Source organism: Pseudophryne corroboree, chromosome 11, assembly GCF_028390025.1.
Source record: "Pseudophryne corroboree isolate aPseCor3 chromosome 11, aPseCor3.hap2, whole genome shotgun sequence".
In the NCBI taxonomy this organism is placed as follows: domain Eukaryota; kingdom Metazoa; phylum Chordata; class Amphibia; order Anura; family Myobatrachidae; genus Pseudophryne; species Pseudophryne corroboree.
Window position 1 is genome coordinate 198,953,981 of NC_086454.1, and position 20,768 is coordinate 198,974,748.

General features: G+C 43.7%; 1 protein-coding gene across 1 annotated transcript in view; it reads left to right on the forward strand.

The window, feature by feature from the left end:
- LTBP3 (latent transforming growth factor beta binding protein 3) overlaps nt 1-20,768 on the forward strand; it is a 282,983-nt gene that overhangs the window by 230,855 nt on the left and 31,360 nt on the right. The window contains exons 23-24 of the mRNA XM_063945201.1: nt 4,404-4,484; nt 6,958-7,089. Of these exons, the coding sequence (XP_063801271.1) occupies nt 4,404-4,484; nt 6,958-7,089 (213 nt within the window). The remainder of the gene's footprint in view (nt 1-4,403; nt 4,485-6,957; nt 7,090-20,768) is intronic.

Sequence of the window (20,768 nt, forward strand, 5' to 3'; positions counted from 1 at the left end):
TCTGTAGAAATTGCCAATAAAGTTTTAGACAGATGCTGATGTGGTTTGTTTTTTCCTAGCAGCTGCTTTGATAGAGATAGTCAGTGTCTTACATATACAATAACACAACACTTGAAGCAGTGCTACTTTGAATAATATATATTTTACACTTGGATGAATAAAGATATATTTAATGGTAAAAACAATTAAAATTATACATCAAAGTGATGTCCCCACAACAATCAATAGAATGATTAGAAAATTAAATGTAGCATTGTGGGTCATGTGGTCACTGACGTAGGACCCTATTCAGCATGGATCACAAAATTAAGAAAACGTAATCCGGCCAGTTATCCAACAACTGCGCATGTGCAGAGTTCGCATTGCACATGCGCACCTGCATTTTCTGATTATTTCTGCGAACGCATTGTGCAATCTCATTTTGATTGACAGGAAGCCAGAGTTTAGGGGAAGAAGCATGGCATTTGTGGATGTGTTTGTCAAAACGCAGGCTTGGCAAGGCATTTCAGGTGGGTCTCTGACGTCAGCGATGACCACTTCCAACCTCCTGCGTATGCAGAATTGTGGATGACCTTGCCTGGCACAGATGGAAAAACTCTTTGATGTTCCGGCATTTGTATATGGTTATGCGTTTACATCACGCATTGTGATGCGATCACAATTTCTGCAATGGGCGTTTTTCTTTATGCTTGCGGCAATTATTTGATTGCCGCAACTGCTTTTTGGGATGTTTTGCGATCTGTGCTGAATAGGGTCCGTAATTTGTCATCTCCAACAAAAGCGACTGTTCACGCACACCCAGGAGTATTTCCCTCTAGCATTGAGCATAAACGACGCACCATACACACATAATACAGCATATTGGGCCTAATTCAGGTTGACTTCTATAGTTTTCTTTAGCATAAGATGCTTTCTCTATGGTTTAAAATGTGTGCTGTTATATAAACTTGATACAATAATATAGCATGTAACAGAGATAATAAATATATCCACCTCAGATATGTAATTTAGGGGCTGCTGCTGAGCATAGCTTGCATCTGGGCATATTGTAGGCAGTGTAGTCTGTCAGAGAGGAAAGTATAATGGAAAAAACATTATCAAAGCAAATACTCGGCTATAGGCATTGTTCAAACACAGCATACAAAGGGCCTTATTCAGTATGGATCGCATCAGCGGTCCGGTAGCGGCAACACAACATTGCAGGGGTGGCGATGCAGCGATGGGCGGGCATGTTGTTGGAAACAGGGGCGGATTCGGGGTGGCCACGTGACCTCACACACGGCTGTTGCAACCCAAAAAGTGGCGACTCGCAGGGGGTATCCGCAATTCAGTGATGCAATTGCATTGCAATCGCATTGCTGCTAGGCATTTGCATGCTGGGTGGCCTTGCCCTGTGCTGGGGGCCATCCACTATTGCTGGCAAATCCCCCCCTCCCAACACACACCTGGATGTCCGGAGCGGAGCAGCAGCAGGGACAGCGAGCCAAAGCACACAGACACAGCCGCAGGATTTCCCCTCAAAATCCTACAAGGCTGCCTGTACACAGAGGAACTCTTTGGCGGCCGCTGTTAATAAACAGCTCAGCCACCGGATAATAACTCCTCTGATTCAACAACGCAGTGTGTGGGGGCCCTGTTGCCCTTCCATTAATCTGGCCCTGGATATCATTCACAATATTTGCACCTCTCATGTATTATAATCTATGACTATATAAGAGGAGAGCATCATTCAGTCTGACCCCAGAAATATGCCAATTTAATAGTTCCTCGTACATTTTAATGCCTTTTCCTTTGCTGAATTAGAAAACATTTTTTTTACTCTGAGAACTACTATAGGATATTTCTGTAAAATGTTCAATGTGTACCAAGGACATCAAAGTATCAAGTGACCTTCTAGAGAAATGCTTCAGACAAGTGTTACATTAAATAAATATAGCCTGATATACATGCAACCATATAACTGGAGACATGGGAGGTCATTCTGAGTTGATCGCTAGGTGCCGTTGTTCGCAGCGCAGCGATCAGGCTAAAAATCAGCTGTTCTGCACATGCGTATGGGCCGCAGTACGCACGCACGAAGTACTTTCACACAAAACTATGCAGTTTTATACAAGGTCGAGCGACTCTTTTCAGTTGCTCGGCTGATCGGTGAGTGATTGACAGGAAGTGGGTGTTTCTGGGAGGTAACTGACCATTTTCCGGGAGTGTGCTAAAAAACGCAGGCGTGACAGGTGAAAACGCAGGCATGTCAGAAGATAACGCAGGCATGCGTGGGGAAACGGGGGAGTGGCTGGCCGAACGCAGGGCGTGTATGTGACGTCAAAACAGGAACTAAATAGTCTGCAGTGATTGCAAGGTAGGAGTAGGTTTGCAGCTACTCAGAAACTGCCTGAAAAATTTTTCAAGCAGTTCTGCTAACCTTTCGTTTGCACTTCTGCTAAGCTAATATACACTCCCAGAGGGCGGCGGCCTAGCGTTTGCACTGCTGCTAAAAGCAGCTAGCAAGCGAACAACTCGGTATGAGGGCCATGGACTCTATTTATAGTATGCAGACTTTAAACCAATTTCCTTTTTGCTGCTTTTCACTGCACTTCGTTGCAGCACTTGCACCTTATTTATATAATTGACACTGCTGGGACAGACAAAGTGGAAAATTTAATAGCAATACACATGTGCTGATCTGGCGCATGCGCAATGCAGCTGTGTGACTCGTCTCTCATGATGTCAGAGAGTCCACACTCAAAGGCAGCTAATTGCAGAGTGAGGAGCCGATGGCACAAGTGAGTTATGGGGGATGGCAGAGGGAGTTATTGACCTTCTCTGATATATCCTTCCTACACCATGATGAAATTGGAAATGGCATTATATTTCTGAGGTCTGGGACTCAGGGTCGACAGCACAAAGGTCGACACACCTTAGGTCGACGCCAATTGGTCGACACACCTTAGGTCGACATGGACAAAAGGTCGACATGGACAAAAGGTCGACAGGAACAAGGTCGACATGAGTTTTTTATGTTTTTTTGGTGTCGTTTTCGTCGTAGAGTGACCGGGAACCCCAATTAGTGCATCGCGTCCCCTCGCATGGCTCGCTTCGCTCGCCATGCCTTCGGGCATGGTGCCTTCTCTCCGCTACCGCTTCGCTCGGCACACTTTACCGTTCCAATCGTAGTCCACGTGGATCGTTAAGTATGAAAAGGTTCAAAAAAAGAAAAAAATCGTGAAAAACTCATGTCGACCTTTTTCCATGTCGACCTTTTTCCACGTCGACCTTGTTCCTGTCGACCTTTTGTCCCTGTCGACCTTTTGTCCATGTCGACCTAAGCTGTGTCGACCAATTGGCGTCGACCTAAGGTGTGTCGACCTTTGTGCTGTCGACCTGGAGTCCGGATACCATATTTCTGAGAAACATTTTGAGAAGAGAACATTTTCTTCTCCATAAATAGCGTTACAAATCAGCCCCCAAACAGAAGGCAGCATACAAATAATTTCAATGCAGTCTGTTAGGCCTTAATCTTCAATGTTTTACCTGAAGTTTTCCAGTTTCAAAGTCATTGTAGTGGGAAGATATTTCAAGGAATAGCTCTCCTGTGAAAATGCTTTTTACTCCCAAGTGGAAAGTAGCAGACAAATCAATTCAATGCAGTCTGTTAGGCCTTCATTTTCAATGTTTTACCTGTTTTATGCCTGTTAGGGAGGAGATGCAGAATGTGTCTTTTCTCCAGCTAAGATTCAAGAGGAAATACATTTTTAGGATTATTAAATAGATCCCATAGCATGGTATGTGTAAATTCTGTCTAGCTTACAAGACAACGCACCAAGGGCCTAATTCAGACCTGATTGCCTCAGCAAAATTGTTCTCTATTGGGCAAAACCATGTGCACTCCAGGGGGGGGCAGATATAACATGTGCAGAGAGAGTTAGATTTGGGTGGGGTGTGTTCAAACTGAAATTTAAATTGCAGTGTAAAACTAAAGCAGCCAGTATTTACCCTGCACAGAAATAATATAACCTACCCAAGTCTAACATTTTCTGCACGTTATATCTGCCCCAACTCCAGTGCACATGGTTTTGCCCATTAAAGAACAATTTCGCTGCTGCGATCAGGTCTGAATTAGGCCACAAATATTAATAGTATTGGAAGATGTCTGCTTCTCAACATATTAGCCATGTTATTATTTCCTTTGTATGGCATTACACAAACCTTATCTTCTTGGAAATAAAAGATGATGATGATGATGATGATGATGATAATAACAACATCAATGTATTGTTCTTTCCAGAATGTTTATTTATTTATTTTTTACAAAATAGTTATTTTTGATTCTGCTTATACTAATGAATTAATTTTAAAATGTTCTTAACTCAATTATGTTGTTCCTCTTCCTGGTTTGTTTCCCCCAGCTCTGGCGTGCTCGGTCTCTCACAGTGGGGCTAATTCATTCTGGGAGTCCAGCGCTCACAATCTAAAGAAGTCCAGAGGAGGTAATATAAGACTTTTCTGGGCTATTGTAGGTGCTACGTTTATTTCTATTAACATTTTTTGCAAACTGTGGCAACATACACTGAACTAATGTAAGTAGTTAACATAATGTAGAAAGAAAATGTATAGTGCATAAGGTATTAACCCAAAGATTCCCAAACTCAGTCCTCAAGGCTCTCTAACATTCCAGGTTTTAAGGATATTAATGCTTGAGCACATGTGACTTAGGGGGTCATTCAGATCTGATCGCTAGGCAGCGATTTTTGCTGTCCTGCGATCAGATAGTCGCCGCCTACAGGGGGGGGGGTGTATTTTTGCTGTGCAAGTGTGCGATCGCATGTGCAGCAGAGCTGCAGAAACTGATTTTGTGCAGTCTCTGCGCAGCCCAGGACATACTTAGCCGCTGCGATCACATAAGGCTGTTCGGGACCGGATTTGACGTCAGAAACCCTCCCTGAATACGCTTGATCCCGTCTGCATTTTTCTGGACACTACCTGAAAACAGTCAGTTGCCACCCACAAATGGCCTCTTCCTGTCAATCATCTTGCGACCATCTGTGCAAATGGATCCTTCGCACAATCCCGTCGCTGACCTGCGATCCCCGTTGCAGCCGTCTGTCGCGCCTGCTCTTTACGGTGCATATGCATGCGCAGTTCGGATCTGATCGCCTGCTGTGCGAAAACACACAGCAGAGATCAGATCTGAATGACCCCCACAATTAGTACCTTAGTCAATTTGATTTAATCATCTTTCCTCAAAAATGGATATCTTAAAACTTGGACTGTTAGGGTGTTTTGAGGACTGGCTTTGGAAACCACTACATTAACCTATATATGCGTTACTATAGTATAGTACCGAGCAGCGAAGCAGTGAAGTTTGTTATAAGGAATGTCAGTAACAGATGTTGATAAATAAGATGAATTAGAATAATGTGGAAGTGGATGATATAAGAATGGAGGTGTTAGGAAAGATGTCAGCACAGGCTGCCTACACAAGGTGATGTTAGATGTCCTAAAAATAATGAGACAAGCCTTATGGACACATCTCAATTTCTCTATTCCTCATTGTTTGGCTCCTAATCATTGGATAAAAGGGAGGAGAGACCATCTTCCCTGGGAGACTAAGCTCATAATTAGCTCAGATACCAACAAGGAAAGTGTGAACAGTACCAAAAACTTTGGCTATCACCAACGGCATAAGTCAGAGCTACAGAAGGAATGAGCAAAGCTTTGCTGTGACCATATATAGTGGTACAGTATTATCCCATTATTTCCTCATACCTTTACTATACCATCAGGAGGAAAATACTGTATTCCAAGGAGAATATGCATGTATACAAACTATTTCCCCTACATGTGTATCCTGCTCTGTCATTCTGTAGGTCTGCTATCTGTGCCATACATAATAGACAGAACTAGTGATGTGGGACCCAACAAGACACCTCAATTTACAAAAGCACATACAAAACCATAAATGGATTTTACACCCCACCCAGTGACAGTGATCTATCAAGGGAAGCTTAAAAAAAACGGAAGGGGGTCTGGCTAATACGAGTAAAAATATTAACACAACTGAACATAACATCTTATTTAATATGTGTACTACACATCATATTGTTTAGCAATGGACTGTGTATAATTAAGTTAATAGCTTTTGTTTATTCGTTTTCTTGAATGATGTAGTTAGTATTTGAATTAAGTGTGACTTAAACACAAATGACAGCCCTTAACCAATAGAAATGACTGTGATCTGCACGCAGTCCCAGTACAACAGCATATCCTTTCACATCAGCCCTGTAACCAAGCAGCAGCACGCCCTGTGCAGCCACCGCCCATGTCCCTGAGCGCACACCGTCATAAGGATGTGCCCTTTATTGTGAGTGGGCATGACCACCTTTATCGGAGCTCTAATGCTATACTGCACCACTCAGAGCGTCCCTAGGAAGCTTGCAGGGTGGATAGCCAGAATGTTCAAAGGATACGCTGGCAGCATTGGCTGCAGTGGCTACAGGGTGGCAAATAGCACCCTGCTATCCAGACACAGGGACAGCGATGGTGCTGACCCCAGGGCATACCGCCCACCTTACAGCACTGTTTCACATGCAGAGCACAGCACCAGTTACAACATAGTATGCACAAGCTAACACAAGTACAGATAATGACTTTATAACTAGCATCTGTTGAAAAGAGATATTACACTTTACATCAGTAAATCCATGGTCAGTTGAAAGTTGGCGTAGGGTTTGTTCTAGTGCTCAAGATAAACTGGAGGCACTTTTCTCTTGTACCAGCTCACTGAGTAATTTACATCTGTTACTTCAGTGTATTACACAATAATGCTCGTACTGTGGTGCACTGTTCTCTGAAATAAACTCCACTACATCTGCACAGATGAAAATACACTGTAATACAGTCAGTAGTTTCCCAACTTGACATTGTAATTTTGTAATACTCTCACCGTCCACTTCATTATAGATGTGGACAGCTCAGAGGAGGTGTCTGAGGAGTGCCCATGTGTGAATGGTCGCTGCGTGAAAGGTCCTCATGGAGTCACATGTGAGTGCCAAGGAGGTTTCCAGCTGGACATCACTCGGACCCGCTGCAATGGTGAGCCAAAGCTCTCACTAGATCAATAGTTCGTATTTATTATGCATTATTTTAATAATGTGTTCTGTTGTAATTTATCTTTACTATGTTGGCAAGAGGACTTGGCAATAAGGCATCTCCAAAATAACAAAGGTTATTATACCTAGTTTTTAGAGAAGGAAGTTATACATATACAAAATAATGCAAAGATTTTTCAAGTGACTTGGGTTTTGTGTTTAATTTTTGTACCTACACTACCCCCCTAGTAAGTATGCCACTTTATAGCATCTAACAAAGTTAAAGAAAGAGTGTAGGTCAGCATGTACGCTAAGATTTTCAGAGCTCTGTGTGTGTTTCATTTCTGCAGCTGAGCAAGTTTGTAACAGTTTAGACTAAATTTAGACATAAATGACCCACTCTACCCCGGACCCCAGGGAAATACACTGCCCCTGGCCCCCTAGACATACAGTACTTCCCCACCCAGGGACATATACTACCCTCGCCCACAGGGACCTACACTTCCCACCTTAGCCCCTGGCACCCCAGACATACACTACCACCCCACCCCCTACCCCAGGAACATAACACTACCTCCCTCAGTTGAACCGCTTGTTGTAAAACACTGCTCTCATAATCTGGGCAGTGGCATCAATCGTCCTCCATTTTCTCCTCTGTAACATGCCAGCAAGTACTGCATGGTCAGTCATCTGTGGGGGACTGGAGTAATTATGTTTTATTTTTTTCCTGTGGGGGCCAATATGTTTTATTTTTTTCCTTTGGTAGCCAATGTGTTATATTGTATTCTGTAGGGGCCAATGTGTTTGTGTTTTTTTCTGTGGAGGTCAATGTTCTTTAATTTTTGGGCAATGTGTTTCATCTGCGCATGCGTCTGAGTTGCAACGCACATGCATCCCAATGGTATTCATAAAGAGTTGCAATACTAATTCAGATGCATGCACCATGATGTTTTTAGTAATGTGTTGGACCTTCTTAGGCTGTTACAGGAGGTTAGCTATTCAGATGCACATGTAACATAGTGTTGCTGAAAGTGGTTCCATATTGATATGCTGAATTACTCACATTGGAGGCCAAACTCAGACATATGATCTGCACCTAGCCTAGGGCTGATGAAAGTTTCAATGGTGCCTGACACACAAAGCATGACACCCAAAGCATGATTGGAGCATGTGTGGACACTGACAGCGGGCGTCTTATTCCTTGCCTATTTGGATGCACAAATGTACACCAGGGAAGGTCATCTCCTATATAATTGCCCAGATCTGTCACTCTGTGACTGTGTGGATAACGCTGGGAGTGGCTAGGAGCTCTCATTGGTTTAGCAGCAGGTCTATCACACCCAGTCCACAGCTGACTGGGCGAGAAATGCCCTCCCAAACAGGTTACATCCAATGGGAGGCTCTGCCCTTTGGCTGCTCTGTGTTCCCAGAGCAGGATTAACAATGGGGCTGATGGAGCTGCAGCTCCAGGTCCACTCCCCAAAATAGGCCCACTGCATCTGCAACACCATACCCTCCAACAATTTACACAAAAAATCAGGACAAATCCAAAAAGGGGGTGTGGCCACGGGTACAGTGGCGTGGCCACGCCCCTTTTCCTATACTTTCAATGGAAGTTTGGAGAGCCAAAAATCAGTACAGACCATAAAAAGAAGGTACTGCACCTGCCAAAAGGGTACACTTGGAGGGTATGCCACTGCATCTGCAGCAAGTCTCTGTGCTGTAGATAGGGGGGAAAAAAAACCTTTTACTGCAGCGTCCTATGGGGGTCATTCTGACCTGAAAGCTCTCTGCAGTTCATCGCAGTGCAGCGATCAGGTCAGAACTGCGCATGCCCCAGCACCGCAGTGCGCCGGCGCATGGCTGACAGCCAGGCAGAGGCGGTCGCTGGGTGGGAGGGGGCTGCACATCGGCATTTGCCCGCGTTTTTTGGGCACAGTCCGGCCAACGCAGGCGAGGCCGGACCGTGAGGGGGCGGCCCGCATCGGTTGCGTGACGTTAGAAGCAGCCGCTGCAACCAGGGCAGCGACGAGTAACTCCCGCCCAGCCGCAGGCGCTGGCTGAGAGTTACTCTTGTGGGGGGTCGAACGGCCTGACATGCGGGGCGAACTAGCCCTATGCTGGGCGTCTCCCCAGATGTCAGTGTGTGACGGAATGACCCCCTATGTCTTGCTGCCAGTCCACCTGCCCCCTCCGGCATCAATAATCCCCACTCCCTAGCCGCGGCGCAGGTGGAACAAAAGCTGCAGCGGCCACCTGCATAGATGTGTATGAAAGCGGCGCTGCGGAAGGCTTTCATAGCCCTCTCTGTGCCGCATACTCTCTGAGACCCGAAGCCTCCTCTGCGCGTGATGTCACAGAAGTGCCTTCCCGTCACAGCCGCGCCCAGATCCCCAGAGGCCCTGACTCCGCAACACAGCACTTGGGCTGCCGGCCTGGAAGCCCCGAGATGGCTAATGTAACGGATAGAGTGGGTGATATCGCGGAGGGTAATGTCTGGACGCTGAATCAATGTAAAAGGTGACAGTGCTGTGCAGTGCAGTGGGTGTGCAGTGTCACTGACACTGCACAGCACAGCACACTCACCTTTTACATTGATTCAGCGAGTCAGTCAGTTCTGCCAGCCAGTCACTATTGTTAGCGCCAGTGTCCCAACGCGCCGCATTACAGGGAAGTAGACGCACTAAATAAACTACAGCTCCCAGCAGCCCTTAGCGCCGAAGCATTCTGGCGCTAAGGCCTGCTGGGAGCTGTCGTTTATTGAGTGCATCTTCTTCCCTGTAATGTGGCGCGTTGGGACACCGGCGCTAACGATAGTGATTGGCTGCTGTGCGAGTCTCTGGGAGAGCCTACTGCCAAAGGGAGGGCAGCAACCTAGCTGCTTTCAGGATGAGAAGCAGGAGAAGCAGTACCCGCCCCTCCCCCACTCGCAGTACCTCCGGGCCCCATCCGCGGCACCCGCACACACACCCTCCACCACTCATGGTGGCTCCGGACCCCTCCCCCACTCACAGCACCCCGCACCTGCCGCTCCCCCACCCGCCGCACCTGCCCCTCCTCCACCCGCGCCACCCCCGGACCCCTCCCCCATCCGCGTCTCCCCTGCACCCACTACTCCCCCAACCACAGCACCTACTAGGTGATTCATCAGGCCCTGCATGCGCTGTTCACGCCATTGCAAGAGGCTATGACCCCTTAACCATCGCACACCCTTTGTCCGTGCAATATTTAACCACTCACACAATTATGATTGGAGGTAATACTCCATATAATACAAAATATTGCACGCCACAAGGGTATGCAAGGGTTAAGGGGGCATAGCCCCTTAAGACGGTGTGAAGAGCGCCCATAGGGCACGATGAATCACCTAGTTGTTGCAATATTAGAATAATATTGCAGACACAACTGCAGCAAAAGACTCAAGAAAGGGCGCAACTGTGTCGAACTCAGAATCAGGCCCCCATAGAGCAAGTAGGTCTTCAGACAAGTTCCCCAAATACGGACTGCTCCAATAACATGTCTGCTCCTCAGGTGCCTCATCCAACCTTGTGGTATATGCCCACACTCACATGCTGCCTGGGATAAGTGGGGCTGGGCATGACTTTCGCTTATGATTGCCTAAGATTAGGAGGCGGTTTCTTCTTATTAACACTGAGTATGGAGGAGCAAACTGGGATGGTGCGATCTGGGTCCCCACTTCTGGAAACTTAGAGGAGAAGAATGCCAGGAAGTTTCAACAAACCCTGCAGCCAATAATGGACCAGAGCAGCACCAGCAGGGGGCAAAACACAGACAGTAGAGCATACGCTCCGCCTGCGCACCACATCTGGACCCGGTTATAGTGCAGGCATCTCCAGTGAGCTCCTGCAATTCCAGGGAGAGTATGTCTGCCATCGGTGACCCAGCAGGAGAGACCTGAACCCAGAGAAAGTTACTTAGTGGTTCTGTGATGCTTCTGCAACCCTGCCAATACCACAACTTCATCACTCAAGCAATTGTGGTGATTGTGTAAATCATCGTCAGAGAGGCCATTGGTGACCTCCTGCACAATGAGGATCAGCTACAAGTCACCTTTCTCACCTGTCTCTACTTGACCTACTCATACTTGGGCACTGAGGACATTTACCCACTAAAGCCCTTATTTGTAGACAACCAGCAGTGAGGCCTTCTGGCAGTGCTGCCTGACCATCAGACTGCATCAGTGGCAAAATGATACAGATCAACACCAACCACCATTACTTTACACAGGTACACCAGGACCTGTGTAATAGGGGAAATAGGCCAGGAAAGAACCAAAAGGTGCTGTTTCCCCAGTTTCTGGAATCTCGGATGAGAATAATGCCAAGGAAATTTCCCCAAGCCCTGGAGACAGCAATGTACGAGAGCCGCACCTGTGTAATGGAGGCATTAGGCCAGGAAAATAGCAAAAGAAAAACATCTGTGTGGACATCTGCACTCACATAGATGAGGCGAGTGGTGTCCTCTGCAAAAAAAAAAGATTCTGAGGGAAAAAAATGAAACCTGGACACATACATAGTTTTGCATACTGTTGTTTTGATCAGATGAACATTTACGAATTGCCGTTTCCAGTCATCCAATTCTATGACCACTAATAAAGGCAAACTTTATTGTTAAAACCTGTTTTAAGCGTTATGTAATGTGTGTATTTATATGTAATGGATGCAAAGGATTATTGTAATTTATTTATGGTGATGTTATTGCAATGTTCTGAAACCAATTCCTAAAGTTATCCCTTATTGGCTGGGGGTAGTTTTAATATTATAACATCTGCACTCCTCTACAATGCCTTGAGAAAAACTGAATGGGTCAACACGCATGTCGCATTTGGGTTGAAGATGCCCTGAACTTGTGGTTTCTTGGTGTCCTTCCAGTTTTATGGTAATCATCCAGTCATTACTGTTAGGCCGTGCTATTTCCATCTACTTGGAAAACACTGTTTTAAGAGGTCTCATTTACATATCTATATCTAATGGGGGTAATTTTGGCTTAATTGAAGATGTTATTACTAATATTTTACTGCTGCTGTACTTTACTAAATTGTTACGTATAATTTTGTATTATAATGTGTCTTTCTCCGGTAGGGTCCACAGATTATCCACAGGATAACATTGGGATATGATGAAGCAACAGCGGATTTGCACCAATTAGTCAAAGCTTTTCGGCGTCCCAGCACGCAATGGGCCCATCCATGTACCCCCGCCTCCTGGCTCAGGCAAATCAGTTTTTTGTTTGGTGAGGCAGGAGCCGGACCATGGTCAGAGGGCTGCTGGTTTTTAGCAGCCCTAAGCTTTCTTATTTTATTTTTATAGTCTTACTATTTTTTCTTGAGTGATCTTTCTAAAAAGCGTCTTATACGTACCTTAGAAAGAGTCGCTCCAACAACTCTCCGCTGGGTCGCGACAACGCTTACCCATGAGTACAGTGCTGTTTCGGCAGGCGTCTGTGTCGGTTATACTAGGAGGTCCAGCAGACATTACCAGGCTATGGCCAGAGCTACGAGAGAAGGTAAGGCATCAGTTTCGCTTAGAAGGCGAATACAGACTCAGCTGCACTGTTTTGGGAGAAGACTACCAAACAGTCGCTGATGCGGCTGCCACCTCGGTTGCACCAGCGCTAGGCCTTAGGGATCATAGGCTCCAGGAATAGTATGAGGCCGCGATCCCTAGGGTTGATATCAGCAGTGGGGAGTGAGATGCTCTCCTGGTCGCCCCTCCCCCCGGTTCATGACCAATATTCCTCCGTGTCTCCCACCATGAACTGTTTTCCCGCTTCCATTTGAGACCCAGTCACAGCATACGCGGCTGTGTGACTGGTTACCTCTGTGTTCTCTGAGCGTCTGTGTTCACTATAGGTTATGGGGCGGGAGTGTACACTAGTAGCGTCTGGATTTATTCAGCGTTCTCAAACGTATTGATCGGTCCTGGAAGCAGGGTGATTCTCCCTGTATCCCACTCTAATAAGTACAGGCTATACAGTACTAAGGGCCTAATTCAGACCTGATCGCACGCTAGCTTTTTGTGCAGCGCTGCGATCAGGTCAGAACTGCACGCACGTCGCATGGGTACAAAGCGGATCATTGCTGTGTGATGGGTTTTACGAAGAATAAATTTGCACAGCCGAATGCAAGGTGATTGACAGAAAGAAGGCATTTGTGGGTGGCATCTGACCATTTTCAGGGAGTCGTTGGAAAAACGCAGGCGTGTCCAAGTGTTTGCAGGGCGGGTGTCTGACGTCAATTCCGGGCCCAGACAGGCTGAAGTGATCGCAGTGGCTGAGTAAGTTCTGGGCAACTCAGAAACTGCACAAATATTTTTTTGTACCATCCGGCTGCACATGCGTTCGCACACTTGCACTGCTAAAATACACTCCTCTGTAGGCGGTGACTATCTGATCGCAGCACTGCAAAAAATTGCTAGCGAGCGATCAGGTCTTAATTAGGCTCAAAGTCTCTATCTACCTTTGAGTACGAATAGTTCGATAAAGAGCCTGATGCATAAGAGTCTGATAACTATTGCTGTGGTTTTCTTTTGCTGTGCAACTGAATGTTTAAAATTCCTATATAAGGTAATATGTTTCTCCTACATACTTTAAATGTATTTGTAGTGGATTATGTGCTCATATTGCTTATTATACGAATGTATAACCTGTGACTGACTGCTAGTGTGATTGCTGACTTTACTATAAATTCCGTCAGTTAAAAATCTATGTATTCCGATCCTCAATGCTGGTGTTAAGCAGGGTAGGGTCGGATTGTGTCACTTTAACAAATTTTAAAGTGATTACAGTCACAAATTGTGTAATAACACTGTAAAGGCGTGTGATTTATTTATAATGTATAAGCGGCAAGGGTGAGGAAAATACACTTTCCACAGCAGCATCAACACTCAATTCATGTTGTCTTGCAGAGTGAGGTTAACCTATTGTGGCCTAAGGGGATTATGTGCAAAATGGTTAGTTGTCTCCAAAGCCTCTATAGTAAACAAGGCAGGCACAGGTTCTGGTTGAATCTTCATGGGCTATTTTGCACAGACATTATCCAATGTAGCTGAGCAGGAAATGCCATCTCCTATACCAGCAATAGGTTATCCTATTAACCCTTACATGCATCTTTCATTCTGAGGTTATCAACCTAGGGCAGTGGTTTCCAAACTTTTTTGAATCACGGCACCCTAGAATATCAGAATTTTTTTCAAGGCACCCCTAGGCCAAAAATTTCTTATTGAGAAATTTAGAAAGAAATATTACATTAAGTAGATTGCGTTTATATGTCATCATTAGGGTCAGTTGAGTAGTGAGGGACAAGATTTGCTTCTGTTTGTCCACATAGTTTATGATTGGCCGCCACCAGCACTGGTTTTGCCTATTATATGGACCACGAATAAGTTGAATTGGTCCTGGACCACCAACTCAGGGCACCCCTGCAAGTGTCCCGAGGCACCCCACGGAGCCACGGCACACAGTTTGGGAACCTCTGACCTAGGGAATGACAGTCTCTTAACAAAGGCAGGCTTAAAGGCCAGTGGTAAGTAAATCACATAGACATAATACAACATCTTCATAGTCTACACATGTTTAGCTGGAAACTCATTGCACTTTGGAAGGTCTCAGCTCAATGTAATTAGTGCTATGTAAGCCATGATATACTACGAGAAGGGGAAAGGAATTGGATTTACTTGGATGCACTCCATCCCTTAGTTTCAATTACTGTTAAAATTTGTTTTATTGATTTAAAAACAGATATCAACAAAATACTCCATTCAACAGCCTGTATGGCTTGTAATTTATATTTGTTCTATATTTATTATGTCTTTAGCCTATAATAGGCTGATTGAGTGAAGTAGACAAAAGAAATGTAAAGATGGCGCTTAAGTTCAAAGGTGCTGCAGTCCACCAGCCGGGATGGTCAACTAAATCCCAAAAAATCACAGTTTATGCAGTCAAGTTTGCTGTGGTGCGCTCCCTGGGTTACTAGGGCAGTGTTCAATCTTCAGACGTGTTAGACTCAGGTGAGTATATTCTTAGTTCGACAACGATTCCCCACTCCAATTCACACGATTTTACCCAAAAAATAGAAAAGAGAGCAATATAGTGAAGTATAGTCTGATTCAGTTATATTAATATGAATGGGGTTATTCTAACGTATGGAGTCCCAATGAATGGGCGGACCCACGTACCAGATTTTTTGGGGTGTCAATAGTGCCCACCCAAATACGCCTGTGGTGTTACTTCCACTGCTCTCTGGTAGTTTTCCTCAAGGATTCTTCACCAATTCACCTCTCCAATCGGAGTTAAATCCCCAAAAGTAGGAAGAGAACAGCAGTATATAGTGAAGTACTGTTTGTTTTGATATGCAAATGATAATTTTATTTAAAGTGCAATGGAAATTCTTTTTCTAAAAACATATGACGTCCAAGTGCAAATTCAGCAAGAATAAAATGAATAATAAAATTGCAATCCACCACAGATTAGTGGACCCACGTACCAGAGTTGTTGGGGTGTATCAAATGTCCACCCAAAAAAGCGCCTTAAATATTGCTCCCCGGGGTTTACAGCAACAGTCAGCGGATTTCCTCTGGATACCGTAGGTACCTCCAACCAGTCACCAACGCGTTTCTGCCCTATAGGGGCCTTTGTCAAGGTGTGTGGTGTGTGGGAGGTAGGGTCTATTTAAACCCCCCTCTGTGATCTGATTGGAGGACCCATCAGTGCTCTATAAATGTATATACAGACTTCATAACATATATATGTACACTCCCTATCTTTCAGGACATTCTTCCCTCTAAACATACATATCCTTATTTATAAAATATGGTGTAATTTGTGTTTTGCGGCGAGTGCGTGCGTTCCAAAAGTCCGTGGAACGCACGCTACTTCCTGCCAACCAACAGGATATATGACCTGTGAACTTTATACATGCGTACCTTAATTAATGGAACGCACGTTTGTTGCCCATTTTCTTCCGGTCACGTGACCGGACGTGCCGTGTGTAGCGCTCCGTGTCCTCGTGACCGGATATGTAACCTGTAAACCTCATACGTGCGTTCCTTCGTCAATGGAACGCACGTTGTTCCTCGTTCTTTTCCGGTCACGTGACCGGACACGCCGCGTGTAGCGCTCCGTGTCCTCGTGACCACAAAGACTCTCCTTGTCTATACAAACACCGTGGAGCGCACTGACAACTTGCGTTCCACTGGTGTTGACATATGGATGTTTCTACTTCCGGTCCCGGATATCTAATGGACTTGTGGAAAATAAATTACATTCACAAAAATTAATTTCAACTGATTAGTCCTGCCTGTGCCGTACTGGACTCATAACCTCCACAGCATATGTTCACAATTATGACACCTTAGGGGTAAACAATAGAATGAATATATGGTATGGTGTTATAAAAACCATTTTAATTCGAATTCCATGTTTAACCCCTTAGGATTAAGTGTACCCATTTCGTATATGAGTTTCATTTCAGTTTGTGCCAATAATTCTTCTTCATTGTTCCTTCTCCATTGATTTTGGACCGCTCTTATCCCTATTACCTTCATTAAACCTTTACATTTACTCTGATGGACTTCTTTAAAATGATTAGAGACTGAATGGGTAATGAGCCCTTTCTCGATGTTTCTAACATGCTCCGCCCATCTTATTTTAAGAGATCTGGATGTGCGTCCAATATATTGCATACCGCACTTACATTCCATTAAATATATGCAATTTTTGGTATTGCATGTGATGAACTCATTGATGGTATACGTTATTCCCGTGGATGTGGATTGATAATTCTCAATTTTTGATGTCTGTGTTGTATGGGTTTGACACATCTTACACAGACCACACCTATGAAACCCCTTCGTCTTTATTCTAACAGATTTCTTGGGGGCCATAGCACTCTTCACAATCTTCTGCCTCAAATTTGGGGCCCTCCGGTAAATGAATTTAGGTTGTGATGGTATAACTGATTTCAAAACTGGATCACGTGCCAACAGGTGCCAGTGTCTTCTCACAATCTTTTCCATATCTTTATATTGGCAATTAAAGGTGGTAATGAAAGGCAATGTGAATTTTTCTGTGTCTTCCTTTATTTTAGGTTTCAGAGTGTCATCCCTATCTACTGATGCTAATTCCTCAATAAGCATGTTCATAGGTTCCTCCTGATATCCTTTTGCTTTGAATTTATTTTTTATATCATTAGCCTGCTTTCTATATATTTCTATTTCTGTGCAATTCCTCCTCATACGTTTGAATTGTCCTTTGGGTACATTCTTAATCCAATTTGGATGGTGGTTGCTTCCAGTGGGAATATATGCATTGGTATCAGTAGGTTTAAAAAAGGATTTTGTATGTACATGTCCCTCCTTAATATATAGTGAGATCTAAAAAATTAATCTCCTTCTTACTTGTGTTAAAAATCAAGTGAATATTAAAATCATTGGTATTGAGGGATTTGCAAAATACTTCCAATAGTTCTTCTTCTCCTTCCCAGATAAACACTATATCGTCAATAAACCTATACCAGAATTTAATCTGCGGTAGATAGTTATTATTTCCCCAAATATGACTGTCCTCCCAAAAGCTCATAAAAAGGTTAGCGTATGACGGTGCAAATCGGGTGCCCATGGCTGTCCCTCTTGTTTGCTGAAAAAATTTCCCATTATACCAGAAAAAATTATTTTTTAAAATAAAATCTATACTCTCTAATAAAAAGGGGATTAATGTACCAGAACTTGCATTTTTTTCCAGGTGGTATTTGACCGCCTGGACGCCTTTTTCGTGGTCTATAATAGTATAAAGACTCCGAACGTCTGCCGTACATAAGATAAGATTTTCGTTCCAGGATACTGTTTTTAATTTATTCAAAATATCCGTGGTGTCTTTAATATATGATCTAATTTTTAGCACCTCTGGTTGCAAGTGATGATCGATAAAATGAGATAAATTTGAAGTTATTGAATTTGTACCTGCGACTATAGGTCTGCCAGGGGGGTTTGTGATATCCTTATGTATCTTAGGAAGTACATAGAATACCGGAAGGCTGGGATCATTTACTTTAATATACTGTTCTTCTTTATCTGTAATAATATTTTGTTCTTTGTATTTGGATAGTAGATGCATGAGATTCTTCTCTATCCTTTCACTGGGATTACCTCTCAGTGTCACATATGTGTCCCTATCTTCCAATTGTTTTTTTATTTCCTCATCATATTTGTCGACATCCATGATTACTACACCCCCCCCCCCCCCCCCCCTTATCCGCCGGTTTGATAATTATATTTGTGTTGCCACTTAGACTCTCAATGGCTCCTTTTAGAATTTTGGTTAGATTTTGGTGAGTTTTTGTTTTAAAAGCAGCCTCCTCCAAATCCGTCGTGACCGCTTTGTTAAAACTTTCTATAAAACAACCCCGATTAAATGTTGGATTAAAAGTGGATTTAGGCCTAAAAGGGTCTCTTGCCAGTGTGGTTTCTCCCTTTTGTGTTAGGAAATATTTCTTTAAGGATACTTTTCTGACAAATTTTTGTATATCCAAATAAGTTTGGAATTTGTTAAGCTTATTGTCAGGGGCAAATTTCAGGCCTTTTTCGAGAATTTCCTTCTCATTTGTGGAGAGTGTATGTTTACTTAAATTGAAAATGGCAATTTTCTCTGAGGTGGGAGTATTCTCTCTACTGTTCTTCTTTTTAGTGAGACCCTTACCTCTTTTGCCACGCTTTTTGTGGGTCCGCTTAAATACTAAAACCTTCTTTGCCTCCTCCTGCTCCCCCCTAAAAAATCATTATTGTTAAAAGATTGATATCTGTTTTCCAATCTTAGAGGTGGAGTTTGTCGTCTTTCATGACTCCTCCTCCATTCATCCTTAATGTGAAATCTATTTTGGTCCGGCTGATCTCTCCTATAGTTTCTTCCTGTATAGTATCCTATTCTGTCATCTCTATTACGATATCCTTCTCTATTTCTTATAAAGTGCTTTCTTCTATTGTTCCCCTGGTAGAGTCCTCTTTCATGTTGTGGTGTTGTGAACCTTTCTATAGCTGGACTCCTGTTTCTATCCTGATATTTGGTCCTTCTTTCCAGTCGTGATGTGGTTGGTCTTTCTGGGGAAAGACTACGTTCACACTCGCATTGTACATCTTCTCCACTATCTTTTATTACTTCTACTGATCTACCTTTACTTTCATCTCGCCTGCTGGTTCTACTTTTTTTCTCTTGTTTATCCTGATAAATTTTCTCTTCTTCCTCAAAATGGTTTCTTTCTCTTTTCTGACTATCCTTCGTTCCATTTCACCCTCTATTCTAATACAGTCATCTAAATCTCTATATGGTGTTAATAATTCTGTATATTGTTCTATCTGGGTCTCTAATTGTGACAGATTCTTTTTCCTTTCTTTAATTATTAAATTTATAAGGGCAAAAGAGCATTCTTCTAAAATCGTGTCCCATTGATCATAGAATTCCTTACTTTCTTGATCTGAGGAGGGTCTTTTTTCTATTCTCAGACCCCTTGGTATGAGTTTCTCTGTGATGTATCTTTCTAGCGTCGTGGTTTCCCACCACACCCTGCTCTCTTTAAGAAGGATATACTCTAATTTCCTCATATTGCTCTCAATATCCTTCAAATCTAATTCTTCCTTCTCTTTGTTGGTGGAACTTTCATCTAACGTATTTAAAGTAAATACTGAGTTCAATAATAGATTTCTCTGCCCCCTGTAGCCCAGCATAATGCTGCCAATCCTTAACGTATGACCAAACAATAACCGTAGACAAAAGAAATGTAAAGATGGCGCTTAAGTTCAAAGGTGCTGCAGTCCACCAGCCGGGATGGTCAACTAAATCCCAAAAAAATCACAGTTTATGCAGTCAAGTTTGCTGTGGTGCGCTCCCTGGGTTACTAGGGCAATGTTCAATCTTCAGACGTGTTAGGCTCAGGTGAGTATATTCTTAGTTCGACAACGATTCCCCACTCCAATTCACACGATTTTACCCAAAAAATAGAAAAGAGAGCAATATAGTGAAGTATAGTCTGATTCAGTTATATTAATATGAATGGGGTTATTCTAACGTATGGAGTCCCAATGAATGGGCGGACCCACGTACCAGATTTTTTGGGGTGTCAATAGTGCCCACCCAAATACGCCTGTGGTGTTACTTCCACTGCTCTCTGGTAGTTTTCCTCAAGGATTCTTCACCAATTCACCTCTCCAATCGGAGTTAAATCCCCAAAAGTAGGAAGAGAATAGCAGTATATAGTGAAGTACTGTTTGTTTTGATATGCAAATGATAATTTTATTTAAAGTGCAATGGAAATTCTTTTTCTAAAAACATATGACGTCCAAGTGCAAATTCAGCAAGAATAAAATGAATAATAAAATTGCAATCCACCACAGATTAGTGGACCCACGTACCAGAGTTGTTGGGGTGTATCAAATGTCCACCCAAAAAAGCGCCTTAAATATTGCTCCCCGGGGTTTACAGCAACAGTCAGCGGATTTCCTCTGGATACCGTAGGTACCTCCAACCAGTCACCAACGCGTTTCTGCCCTATAGGGGCCTTTGTCAAGGTGTGTGGTGTGTGGGAGGTAGGGTCTATTTAAACCCCCCTCTGTGATCTGATTGGAGGACCCATCAGTGCTCTATAAATGTATATACAGACTTCATAACATATATATG